Source organism: Chlorocebus sabaeus, chromosome 14 (assembly GCF_047675955.1).
Source record: "Chlorocebus sabaeus isolate Y175 chromosome 14, mChlSab1.0.hap1, whole genome shotgun sequence".
NCBI classification, from domain to species: domain Eukaryota; kingdom Metazoa; phylum Chordata; class Mammalia; order Primates; family Cercopithecidae; genus Chlorocebus; species Chlorocebus sabaeus.
Window position 1 is genome coordinate 24,901,246 of NC_132917.1, and position 13,072 is coordinate 24,914,317.

Sequence of the window (13,072 nt, forward strand, 5' to 3'; positions counted from 1 at the left end):
TTCGAGAGCAGCCTGACCAACATGAGAAACCCTGTCTCTACTAAAAATACAAAATTAGCTGGGTGTGGTGGTGCACGCCTGTAATCCCAGCTACTCGGGAGGCTGAGGCAGGAGAATCGCTTGAACCTGGGAGGTAGGGGTTGTGGTGAGCCGAGATGGCACCATTGCACTCATTGCACTCTAGCCTGGGTAACAAGAGCAAAACTCTGTCTCAAAAAAAAAAAAAAAAAAAAAAAAGTGTATTAGAGCCAAGCAGAAAGGGAGCTTTGGGAATGACTCTAGAAGACAGTCCCAGGGGTCCCCTGTCCCCCTTGGATGTGACTTTGTGCTCTCGCCTGCAACTAAACTTGTTGTTAGCCTCATAGCAGCCCTGTACCCACACCCACACACACCGGAATTACATCCACTCCCCATGCTGGCAGCTCTGGCCCTACTATATGCACACTACTATATGCATACTTGGCCTCCTCACCAGCCAGCACCCAGGCAGCCTCTTGTCTCCCTCTCTCCTCCATTCCACTCGAGACCCACCATGCTGACCCCACCACAAGCCTGGGCCTGGTATGCAGCATCTCCTCCACATCCAAGCAGACACGGGGCAGGAGCTACCCATTGAGGCAGTCTCAGGGGCTGTGGAACTGTCACTTCACAACTACCTTGACTCAGCCCAGTCCTGACTCTTCTCCTGTCTCTCCTTACCCCTCTGCCACCAAATGACGCCTTGCTTAAACCCAGGACTGTCACAGGATCATTATTATTATTATTATATTTATTTATTTATTTTTTGAGACAGAGTTTTTCTCTGTTGTCCTGGCTGGAGTGCAGTGGTGCCATCTTGGTTCACTGCAACCTCCCACTCCCAGGTTCAAGTGATTCTCATGCCTCAGCCTCCCAAATAGCTGGGATTACAGGCACACACCACCACGCCCAGCTAATTTTTTGTAATTTTAGTAGAGACGGGGTTTTTCCATGTTGCCCAGGCTGGTCTCGAACTCCTGAGCTCAGACAATCTGCTTGCCTCGGTCTCCCAAAGTGCTGGGATTACAAGTGTGAGCCACTGCACTTGACCTGTCACAGAATGGTATTTATTAACCAAATGGCTCCAGTAGCTCCCTCTGTCCCCTAAGTTCTTGCCAGACCTCCCACTCCCAGCTCTGATGACACTGGGACAATCAGGCATGGCTTCCAGAGCTAAAGGGCACCAATACCCACCTCTCTCAGCCCTCCCATCTCTCCTTGGAGCTAAGTCTTGAAGATTCAGTCCGAGTTCCATCTTCTACCAGGATTCCTTCAGGTAAGCTAATTTTCAAAATTCAGTGGCCAGATGAAGTTGCTTATTACACCTCTTGCTTCTTACTAATTTCTAGATTCTAAAAAAAAAAAAGAAAATCTTGGGTCTTTTCTTCCCCACTGAGATGAACACGTTTCTGAATTGGTCAAACTAAGAACCAGGTTTGCTTCTTTCTGAACTGAGAGCCTGAGAGCTGCAGATGCCATCAGTCTGCCAGTCACTTGGATAAATCAGGCAAGTGTGTGAGGAGCCAATCAAAATGTGCAGCTACTTTGCCCCAGTAAGTTTTATTTCTGGGAATCCATTTTAAGGAAAAAATACAAAATATATAGAGAAAAAAGCCAAAACATAAAGATGTTTACAGAAGCTCTATTTGTAGCTAAAATTAAAAATAAAATAAAAACAAATATCCAACAAGAAAGTGCCACAAAGCCATTAAAAAAAAATTCCACTACTAAAGAACTCATCCATGTAACCAAACCACCAGTACCCCAAAAACTATTGAAATAAAAATAATTCTACATCAACACTGAAAAATACTAAGAAAAGTAAGATACAATGTACTTTTTAAAAATGAATAGTTATAACTTTGTGAAAAAGAAAAACGTGCCCATGAGGAAAAAGCCTGTTAGTTTAGTAGGGCTGTCCTCTTTTCCTCAAACGTTCCCCTTATAATTTTTTTCAATACTGCCAGTGAAGTGGTACAGGCCTAAACCTCCCCGAAACCTAATGTAAAAGAAATCTTGAGTAACTTAAGTAACACTTCTTTTTTTCTTTTCTTTTTTTTTTTTTTTTTTGAGACAGAGTCTCCCTCTGTCACCCAGGCTGGAGTGCAGTGGCACAATCTCAGCTCACTGCAATCTCCACCTCCTGGGTTCAAGCAATTCTCCTGCCTCAGCCTCCCGAGTAGCTGGGATTACAGGTGCCCACCACCATGCCCAGATAATTTTTGTGTTTTTAGTAGAGAGAGGGTTTCACCATGTTGGCCAGGCTGGTCTCGAACTCCTGACCTCAAGCGATCCACCTGCCTCGGCCTCCCAGTGTGTTGGTATTACAGGCATGAGCCACCATGCCCAGCCAAGTAACCCTTCTTTAAGAGAAGCAAGCACTGGCTAGACCTACTAGGCACCTAGAAGATGAAACAGAAACACAGATGCTTGAGGTCTTAGAGTTGAGATGTGGTATGAATCGTCCCAGTTCCTGCATTTATTCAGATGGTCTTATTTATTTACTTGATACAGTCTCACTCTGTTGCCCAGGCTGGAGTGCAGTGGTGCAAAGAGAGCTCACTGCAACCTCCACCTCCCAGGTTCAAGCGATTCTCCTACCTCAACTTCCCAAGTAGCTGGGATTACAGGCATGCACCACCACACCTGGTTAATCTTTGTATTCTTAGTAGAGATGCGGTTTCAGCACATTGGCCAGGCTGATCTCGAACTCCCAACCTCAGGTGATCCGCCCACTTCAGCCTCTCAAAGTGCTGGGATTACAGGCATGAGCCACTGCACCCAGCCAGATGGTCACTTTAGATAGGTGGAGACAGAGAACTAGTGATTAATGAGTCATGCAGACAAAGGGAACACTGGGTGAAGCGCTCTGCAGACCATGAGGCACTGTCCACTTGCAAGACAGCTCTGGGGAGGGCCAGACAGTGAGAGGAACTCAGACTCGGGGTCTGAAGGAAAACTGGCGGTATCCCCAAGTGGTTGTCACTGTCCTCGAGGTGCCCTTGCGTTGTCGGCTGGAGCAGGGAAAGGGGCCTCCCTCCCCTTATGCTGACACTGGCTTCCCCGCACCATTCCACCCACCTGTGGAACAGTGGAAAGACCCCAGCCCTTTGGGCTCACCCTGTCAGTGTTTACAAACACTGGCCTACCGATTCTTGCTTTTTCTAGGACAAACGCCCCAATCTGTTCTGGGGCCCCTTGACAGTCCAGACCATCTACCACTCTGGATGCTCGCTTGCTGCCAAAACCCTGTTTAGAGTACCCAGGTTCAAAAATCCTCCTCCTGCCGCATCTGACTAAGGCATTGGCGAAAGGCGCGCTCCTCTCCCTGCTCTGGTGTTAAAACTTCTGTTGCTCAGCCCAGAGCTGAATTTGCTTTCTCAGCAACCCTGTCTCACCATGACTTATTTTTCAGCTTCCAGTCAACCAAACTCTTTCCTGCACCCAGGGGACAGCCCCCATTTACTAATTGGATGCTCACACAGGTGGCTTTTTTAGGGAGGCCCTGCATGGTTTGGGCCTAGCATGGTCTGACACTAGCACCTCCCCGCTTAGGTACTTGAGCACCCTGGAGAGATGGCTGTGAACAGTCATGGCAGGGAAAGGAGACGCAAGACAAAAGGACATTATTACGGTGCTTTTTCCGTTTTTCTTTTTGCACAAAAACAGTCCATTTATTCAAGTGTTCTCCAGCACAAGTACATTAGAAAGGAGCTTTATTATATTCTTCTGGGCACAAAAAAAAAATGTGATGAAGGCGGAACTGACAGACTTTCTACATCTGTTGTACGCATTGACCTCTTTAATTATTTCATAAACAGCTATGTCACGAGCATCACTTACACAGAGATACAACAGGACACCAGGCGGGTGGGGCAGGGATCCACTCGGGCCCCCACTCACCCCTCCCTGGATGTCCTAGAACCAGACTGTGAAATGTACATTATTATTGTCAATAAATAGAGAAGCAACCCTAAAAAAAAAAAAAAAAAAAATACAGTGGTGAAAGGATGCTGGAACCAGGAAAAAATAATAATAAAGGAAAAAAGAGGAACTTAAGAGAAAGGAAAGAGGGCTGGGGAGGGAAGAGTCTGGGAAGTCCTGCATTTAGCTGCGTGGAATGTGGAGTAAAAGTGCTCTGCCACCGGGGTCAAAGCGAAATCGTCTGTAACAGTAAAAGTTATTACCAAATCAGCTACGGAGTTTATTCTTCAGTATGAATACATGATTTCCCACAAATAAGTAAGCACCCGCTACTTCAATGCCTCAGCTAAAACACATGAAATCGCTCATTTAGTTTTCAAGTACAAAGTTAAAATGCCTTTTTAATAATAATATATCAGAGTAAAATAATAGTCTCTTTTAAACTCCACTACAAGAAAACAAAACAAACAGTCATTGTCCAGACAGCAGACTTAATTTAACAATATATATTTTTAATAAAATGTTTTAGCACCTTGTTGAGTCACCTCCTCCCTCTGCGTATTCTAAGGAATTTCAGCATTTTTGTTGTCTGTTGAATTCTAGGGCTGTGCAACCAAATCGGTGGGTGAAGTGAAATGGGACTAGGGGACACTTTAGACCACTGCTCATGTCCTCAGGCACAGGGTTGGAGGCCGCTAGGCTGGGGCTGGGGGAGCCGCCCTCACCCCCCAGTGGAGCTGAGCCAGGGAGCGTTCCAGTTACGGGAGTTTCGGGAGTCTGGGCCCTCTGGTGGGGGAAGTGAGTAAGTCACCACCAGTAAAGGGATCTTGTGTCCTTGTCCTCCCTGCTCCTTGTTTCTCCCTCCCCCAAAACTCTGCTGCCTTGGGTCAGAGACAGGTCACCCACCAAAGGCCCACCTTAGCTGGGTCTTGGAAACACAGAGACAAGGTTCCCCAACTCACTCCTCAAAGACCCTGGCCTGCCTTTACCAAAACGTAAAGATTCCAGAGCTCACACTACAACAGCAGAGTCCATCTTCTCACCCTTCCCTCTCCTCCCGGTCCTCCTGACCCCAGCACAGGGCCTGGTGAGGAGGCGGCGGACACTTTCTTTAATCCCAGCTCCGCAGGGCATGGCCAGAAGGGCATCCTAGCTCCAGACCATCCCTCCACTACACCTTTTCCGACCCTGGGGTTGGGAGGGAGGAAGTTTCAGCTGCTCCCTGGCAAACAGGCAGGACTCCCGGAGGACAACTTCAGGGTCCTCTCTAGTCTCCCGCACTGGGAGCAGGCAGCCTGGAGAATGCGCAATGACGAACTCAGATTACTCACCTCCCGGGACCAAAACAGGGGCCTGGCTAGAAACTCGGTTCCCACCGGAATCTTGGCTCTGCCATGCTCCCGACCAAAGGAAGCAAGCAGCCCTCTTCAGGGTACAGTGCCAGGCAGCACCCCCTTCCCGCCTTGGCCCTAACCCACAGCTTGAGGGGGCTCCTAAAAGCAACAGCTCTGAAAGACACTTGGGGCCACTGCAACTCTGCACCAAGCAGGGTAGCAACAGGAATTCAAAACTGCCTCCCAAATCTACTCTATTTATATAAGCAAAACTATGGAATGAACGACTGCAGTTTTCCTATAAGAACATCTCCCAGATGGCTCTGCTGAAATATTCCTTCTCCTGCTGGAGAAGGTGGGTGTTCCTATCTAGGCTTCCCCAGAGTCACCATGGCCTGGTGGCCAATTATCGGGAAGCAAGGGGAGCTGGGCCCTGTGAGACCCCTTTGGTGTCAGCCTTCCTTCCTGCTGGGGTGCCTGTCCCAATCCACACTCCTGCAACATGCCAAAAATCACACGGGCATCTCTACCAGCCAATCACACCCAGGCCCGTTTCAAAAGCTAACAGGTCCCGGATGCTCTCTTGGAAAGTTTGCTTTCCAATAGGATGTTCGATAGCAAGAAGTCTCTGGGGCCTAGAGAGAAAAGGACAGCAACAGATTCATGTCATCATCTGTGGACTGCAGACCCCTGCTAGTGCCCGCCTGCGGCCCCCCAGTCTGCCGGTGCACTGACCTGCCACTCCTGCAGGGCGGGGGTTAGTACCAGCCGCCTGCTGGAAACTAGCTGCCTGCTTAGGCAGGAGGCCAAGGACTGTGTCCTCTGCACTAGCATCTGGCTACCTCCCCCAGGCAAGAGCCACGGATCTCTTTGGCATCATGCTCCACCTGGCACCTGCAGGAGGGAAGCTGTCATCCTCAGCCCCCAGAACCCTTGTTTCTAAGGGGGAAATGGGCCTGCTCTTTGGAAAGAAAATTCCACAGGGAATATGGTAATTTTCCCTAGGCCTTCTTGGTTCTCCCCTCCACTGCCTCTAACCTCTGCCTTATCTACAGCCTGCTGAAGCTCAGTGCCCCTTGGAAGGTGACACAATACCTGTCCCCAGAGACCCCAGAGTTGAGGTATCTCAACTCGGCCAAGTTGGCACAATCCCGAAGCCCCACACTCTCCCAGAATCTACTGTGAGACCAAGCCCACAGGCTGGGCTGGAAGAAAAGCTGGTGATTGTTAACTCTTGTCCCTGCAAGGGGGGGGCCGTGACCCCTGGGGCATCTGGTCCATTCTAGGGCCAGGTCAAGTGGCTAGACCTGGAGGAACAAGTGCTCTCAAGCTGTCAGCCATAAGGGCTCCTCTGTGCCCAGCACTCCCTCCTGGAGCAAGCCGGCCCACAGGAATCCCCCAGGCTTGCCATGCCCTTGGCTACCACGTCTCTTCCCAAGTCCCCACACCAACCCCTTGGGTGGAGCACCAGGCCCAGTTCCGGTGGAGCTTGGGCCGCTAGGAAAGGCTGTCACTAAGCAGTGCTTGAGAGAGCCTGAGCGTTAGGAACCTCCGTCCTGACCCTGGGAGCAGGGAAGACCTTAGCATTGGCCAGCGGGGGAGGGAGCACCTTGGACTGCCTGAGGCAGCCCCTCCTCCCCCAGCCCTCCTGGAGTGGCGCTGGTGGACTCCAGGCCCGAAGGACAGAGCCCCGCGGGAGCAAGGAGGGGCTGGGTGAGCACCACAGTTAGCACAGGGCTCCACTGAGGGGGCAGAGGCTCCCTTCCTCGCTGCTCCAGCCCCACAGCGGCCCAGTCACCACCTGTCAGAGGTAACAGGAAGCAACTGGGCATGATCTTAAACACCAATCTGTCGAGGAGACAGTCGATTGGGGTCTAGGACCAAGCACCCCACAAAGGAGTGAGACCGGCCACCAGCTGTGTGAATTTACTCCTGAGTAATGAGCAGGGGGTCCAAGCCTTGGTTTAGTTTTGTCACTAATTACTAATTTGGTTTATTCAATAGGTGAGGTTCACTGTCCCATTTTTTTTTTTTTTTCCCCAATGGAAGCCCCCTGGCCAAGACAGACCTGGATGTCAATTTGATTTCAGTTGGGGGAGAATAGGTAGGGGGAGTTGAGGGCTGACTTGACTGGTGCCTAGAGTTGCAGGTCAGTATCACAGGTTGCTAACAGAAGAATCTTTTGACATCACCAGGGGCAAAAGAGATAGAACACTACCTGCTAGAGGAGAGCACCTGCTGAAAGAAACCTCCTCCTTTTCCTGCCTCAGCACCTAGCAACTTCTGGGATTGACAGTCTACCTGCAATCAGGGCAACAGAGGTAAATAGCTGCACGGGCTGACTCCACAAAGTCCTGAACCCTGGGAGAAGAGTGCTGGGAGCCCCCTGGCGTGTGTGTGTGAGTGCATTCATTATGCATCAGTACAGAAATATGCTCCTGTGTATGCGTGTGAGATTGACTGACTGGTGTGGGGTTTATATCTGCAGTGGGGACCGAGGCTCAGCACACTGAGCCTGCTTCCCCCACTCCCCACCCCATAATATTTCTTATACATGACCCTATCTATGTATTTATAGAGCGCCTATCACCGTAGGCCCCATCTTTCTAGGGACGTGGACTTGAGGCCATGTGCTTGCCGACACACCTCCCAGCTCTACCAGTCCCAGGAGGTGCCATCCCCCCTCCCATTATAAAATATATATCTCTATATGCCACATATCTACACCCCATCTACCCAGGCAAGCACCTGCCCATCGGGCCCTCACCCTGGAGCCAACAATGCCTTCCCTTCCTACTGCTGGCGCCAGGCCGCCTGCCTTGTAGGAAGTTGAACAAAGTGTCGAGCACTTGGGGCTCCAGGTGCTGCTGACTCGAGGTAAGAGCACAGCTATCATCAGACCAAGTACTAGAAAAGAAATACACACCACTCCAATCACACACACAAGGAGAGAGACGGCCGGTCCTCCCTCCAGCCCTGACACACCCGACTCAAGAGGAGGGGAAGTAGAAGAGAAGAGTGACAAGCCCAGAAGGCAGACCTTAGGGACTCCCTGGTCGCCCAGCTGTCACCATGCCCAGTGGCCCACCTGGCCCGAGGGGTGGGAGCCAGGGCACCAGAGCCACCGCTAACTCAGAAGCACCCTGCTCCCGCACCTTGGTTTGAAACCTAAAGGGAAGGGTGTTGGGTTTTTGTTTTCTTAAAGAAAATCTTAAAACAAACATAATTATAACCAGAACCATAAGAATAATTATAATAAAAGGTGTCATCAGCCTCCCAGTATAAAACTGCAGCCTTTGGAGATGACCAAAAACATCACATTCCAGGGGCCGGGAGCCGCCTTGTGCACAGAGGGGTGGATGGTGGGGGCCTCATAAAAGAACACACAAAAGGCGACTTAGACAGGAAAGCACCAGTACGTTTTGTATGTTTTTTTATTTGCTCCAGGTGGGGTTTTGACTGTCACTTTCCCACACTCTGGATTAGTTCTGATCCCACCACAAGGAGCCCTCGAATCGGCTAAAGTGAGAAATTGGGCCTGAAGACTCCGTACCCTGCCATCTTGCCGAGGGAGTCTCCTTTTAGAAAAAAATTGAAAGGTTATTGCATGAGTCTGGATGAATCCCACTCTCAGCTGTCCACGGGCCCGACCACCTCATCTAGCCCCCTTTTTGGCAGGGAGAACCTGGCTCCCAAGTTCTCCTCCTTCACTCCGTTACAAACCAAGGGGAAGAGCCCACTGTGAGAACGCGCCATCTGCAAGCTGTCTCCCTTTCTCCATCCTTGGTGAAACCCTTTGCGCAGAAGGCAACGTGGAAGCTGATGTTTTTACTCATCTCGCTGTTTGAAAGCACCATTATGAAGTCAGGTTGTACAGTAGTTAACAGTACCTTTTATATATATATCTCATATCTATCATATATATATAAACTGTAAACAAGAGGTAACAGCGGCTTCTAGAAACTGATTTTCTTCAAGGTTTCCTGTGTGGTAGGCACCTGAAATACTGTAGAAAAGTGTCTTGTGTGGTGTTCTCATCTCCCTGCTGCTAACTGGGTTCTGTTTTGCGTGACCAGGAATGGTGCTGGCACGACAGCTCAGTGGCTGGGAGGGAATGCTGCCGCCTGAGTGTCTCTCTCTTTCCGTCCCCTGCTTGTGCTCCTATCTGATCAGGCTAGAGACAACAAAAAAAAGATATATAGTAAAAAACAAAACAAAACAAAAAAAAAAAAAACAAAAAAAAAACAAAAAAACAAAAACAAACCCCAATATATAGATTTCTATAGAATTTCCTTTTTTCCTCTCTCCCATCTTTCCTCTGCAAGGTATTGTTACTATTTTTCGTTACTGATTTTTGCTGCAATAACCTTCTTGTTTCAGTCACAGCAAGAAACAAAACCCAAACAAACAGAAAATCCCTCTGAAAAGAGTAGAAAACAAAAGGTCTGATCGAAAAAAAAGGGGAGGGGGAGGAAGGGGAGGGAGCTTGGTTTTGTTTTTAAATAGGACTGAAGAATAACATTGAAAAATCAGGAGATGATGTCCAACCCTTTTCGCAAGGCAAAGCCCTCCGGTACTTCCGCCTCTGTGGTTTTTGTTTTAAATTCCTTTTTCTCTTCTGGGTGCTGATACTTCTCTCCATCCTCACGTTCTCGGTGTTTTATTATGTTTTGTGTTTTTTTGTTTGTTTGTTTAACTTTGTGTCGCTACCTCAGTTTGCCCCCATGTCCCTTACACACACGCAAAATACTCCTTCAGCGGAGCGAAGAGGTGGCGGATGACTGGCACGCTCCACGACCGGCCCAGCAGTCTCTGCCTCGCCAAGCGGCTCATGTTGGAGACGTCAGTATAGTGGACAGGGAAACCAAATACCCTGGGGGAGAAAAGGCAGAGAGGGCAGGATGAGCGCTGGCTGGACCAGGCTGCCTGGAAGCCATCTAACCACACAGCAGGATCCGGAGGACCAGCAGCTGCCCGAAGTGCAGGGACAGGGGCACTCGCACCCACCAACTCCCCTGACGCCTGTTTAGTTCTGCCGAGTCTTCTGTCCTTTACAAACAACCCAGCACTCGGATCGCCAACCATGTGACAGGCACTGTGCTAGTTTCTGTGGCCTTAGTCTTCTGTCCTTTACAAACAACCCAGCACTCGGATCGCCAACCATGTGACAGGCACTGTGCTAGTTTCTGTGGCCTTAGTCTTCTGTCCTTTACAAACAACCCAGCACTCGGATCGCCAACCATGTGACAGGCACTGGGCTAGTTTCTGTGGCCTTAAAGGTAGTAAGGTCATCACTGCCTAGCGTTTCACAACCCAGCAGAAATAAGAGTAATTTTGAATAATCCCTCAGAAATACCTCCAGGACACACTCTCCAGTTCTCCTCTCCTGCAGGGTTAGCTCGGCAACGTACACCTCGAGTCTGCACGTAACGAACACACAGCCCTAGCATCCTCCCCGCCGAGAGGAGGGAAGGTGAAAAGGAGCTGAACTCCTGCCTGACTTCAGAAGCTGAAGGATTTCCTGTTTGCTCTGGTTGTTTGTGTAAATGGTCTCTTTGTCTGGCTAAATCCTAGTTACACTTAGAGAACAAGAAGGTCATCCAGCCCCGAGAGTCCCATTTGCACCTAATTGGGGTGTTGAGGCTGTAAGGTCTGCCTGGCCCTATGCTGGCTTGGTTTACAAAAGACCTACAAAATGGGCACCCCAAGTTAAGGAAGGTCCTGTCACTGCAGCGGGTCCTTGGGGATCAGCAGGGTCTCTGGGAGACAAGGCAGAAGGGGATTCCTACACCCCTCTTTTTTTTTTTCCTTTGAGATGGAGTCTCTCTGTTGCCCAGACTGGAGGACAGTGGTGCAATCTCAGCTCACTGCAACCTCCACCTCCAAGATTCAAGCGATTCTGCTGACAGCCTCCTGAGTAACTGGGACTACAGGCACCTGTGACCATGCCTGGCTAATTTTTGTATTTTTAGTAGAGATGCGGTTTCACCGTGTTAGCCAGGCTGGTCTCCAACTCCTGACCTCAGGTGATCCGCCTGCCTCGGCCTCCCAAAGTGCTGGGATTATAGGCATGAGCCACTGCTCCTGGCCGCTAGACTCCCCTTACTTGGGACCAGCCTTAAAATACACAGGAGCCTGATCTGCCAGGAGTCCACCCCAGGAGTCTGCCATGTTGAGAAATGCTTGATAAAACGCACTGTTCCCAGGACGTTTGTGGAAAACAAGCCAGGTGGGAAAGGCAGAGGACCCCCCCAGCAAGCACAGCAAGCAGAACAGCCCACACTGCAGCCGGATGCCAGCACAACCCGGGTACCTTTCCATTTCAGTGCACCATAAGATGTCCTCTTTCTCATTCATGAAGACGGGGAAATGCTGGTCTTTGCCCTGCTTTATGGAGTTTGACCTCGTAGTAATGGTCCTCACTTTGCTGAACTAGATGACGAAGAGGAGAAAAGAGGAATAAGCACGAAATCATTCACCAGCCAACACTGGTCATGAGTCTACCAAGTATGTCAGGTACTCGCCAAACCCTGACAGGGCGTGGTCCACCCAGGGGGCTGGGTATGGCTCTGAGTGAGCAGAGTTCGCCAGGAAGGAGCCTCCGCAGACCCCACAGCCCCACTTTTCTTCCTTCTTGGAGGTCACCTAGCTAATCTTAGTCAGATCCATCTAGCCACAGAGGTTTTTTTTTTTTTTGAGATGGAGTCTCGCTCTGTCACCAGGCTGGAGTGCAGTGGTGTGATCTCAGCTCACTGTAACCTCCACCTCCTGGGTTCAAGTGATTCTCATGCCTCAGACTCCCGAGTAGCTGGGACTACAGGCACCCACCACCACACCCAGCTAATTTTTGTATTTTTTTTTTTTTTTTTTTTTTTGAGACGGTGTCTCGCTCTGTTGCCCAGGCTGGAGTGCAATGGCGCAATCTCGGCTCACTGCAAGCTCCGCCTCCCGGGTTCACACCATTCTCCTGCCTCAGCCTCCCGAGTAGCTGGGACTACAGGCGCCCGCCACTGCGCCCGGCTAATTTTTTCTATTTTTAGTAGAGACGGGGTTTCACCATGGTCTCGATCTCCTGACCTTGTGATCCGCCCGCCTCGGCCTCCCGAAGTGCTGGGATTACAGGCGTGAGCCATCGCACCCGGCCTAGCCACAGACTTTAGAAGTAGAAGCTGTAGCCACTATACTTTCCAAGTCTTCCAAAGAATTAGTTCTTTCAGAGGTGGAGTAACTTGTAGGCTAAAGGATGCCAAGTTACTGAGGGGCTCAAAGATGCTCTCGGAGCTGCCAGTGGTTCTGAATGCTGGTACCTGCCGACACAGAACCCAATGCCCCAGGTGCTCACTCCAGGAGATTCCAGCTCCAGAGAGAAATGGAGCTTCCACATCACAGGAGGCTGCTCTGCTTTGAAGGTTTTTGTAATAGGTTTTGGCCAAAAAATTTAAAAATGAAAAAAAAAAAGCATAGCACGTCCAGGTCTTGGTAAAGACTCCTCAGTGTTTACCAGAGGGTGGTGGGCGACACTCACCAGGGAGGAAGGGCTGAAGGCCAGCAGCCCTGGGCCCTCCTCTGGCTGCCCTGCTGCATGACCCTGCACCGTCTCCTAAACTAGCTGGAGGAGCAGGCGGGACAAGGCCCTGGCCACACCTCCACCTCATCCTGCCCTTCCTTCTCCCTGCCCCCCAGCACAGGTTCTGGACGCTGGAGCTGACCTTGGCTATCCTGCCATGCTCCAGACACTCCTGCAGCTCCAGCTTATCATTCACAGTGGATGCCAACGGCCTAGGAGGCAGAAGAGA

At 50.2% G+C, this 13,072-nt stretch overlaps 1 protein-coding gene across 9 annotated transcripts in view; it reads right to left on the reverse strand.

The window, feature by feature from the left end:
- Positions 1-3,717: 3,717 nt before the first annotated feature.
- DNMT3A (DNA methyltransferase 3 alpha) overlaps positions 3,718-13,072 on the reverse strand; it is a 114,670-nt gene continuing 105,315 nt past the window's right edge. For 8 of the 9 annotated variants that reach the window (XM_007971259.3, XM_038006650.2, XM_038006651.2 and 5 more), the window contains 3 exons: positions 12,986-13,055; positions 11,590-11,708; positions 3,718-10,149 (listed from right to left, as the gene is read on the reverse strand). In XM_007971259.3, coding sequence (XP_007969450.1) covers positions 10,008-10,149; positions 11,590-11,708; positions 12,986-13,055 — 331 coding nt within the window. In that variant the 3' untranslated portion in view covers positions 3,718-10,007. The remainder of the gene's footprint in view (positions 10,150-11,589; positions 11,709-12,985; positions 13,056-13,072) is intronic. The other variant, XR_005243268.2, reaches the window with a different exon arrangement.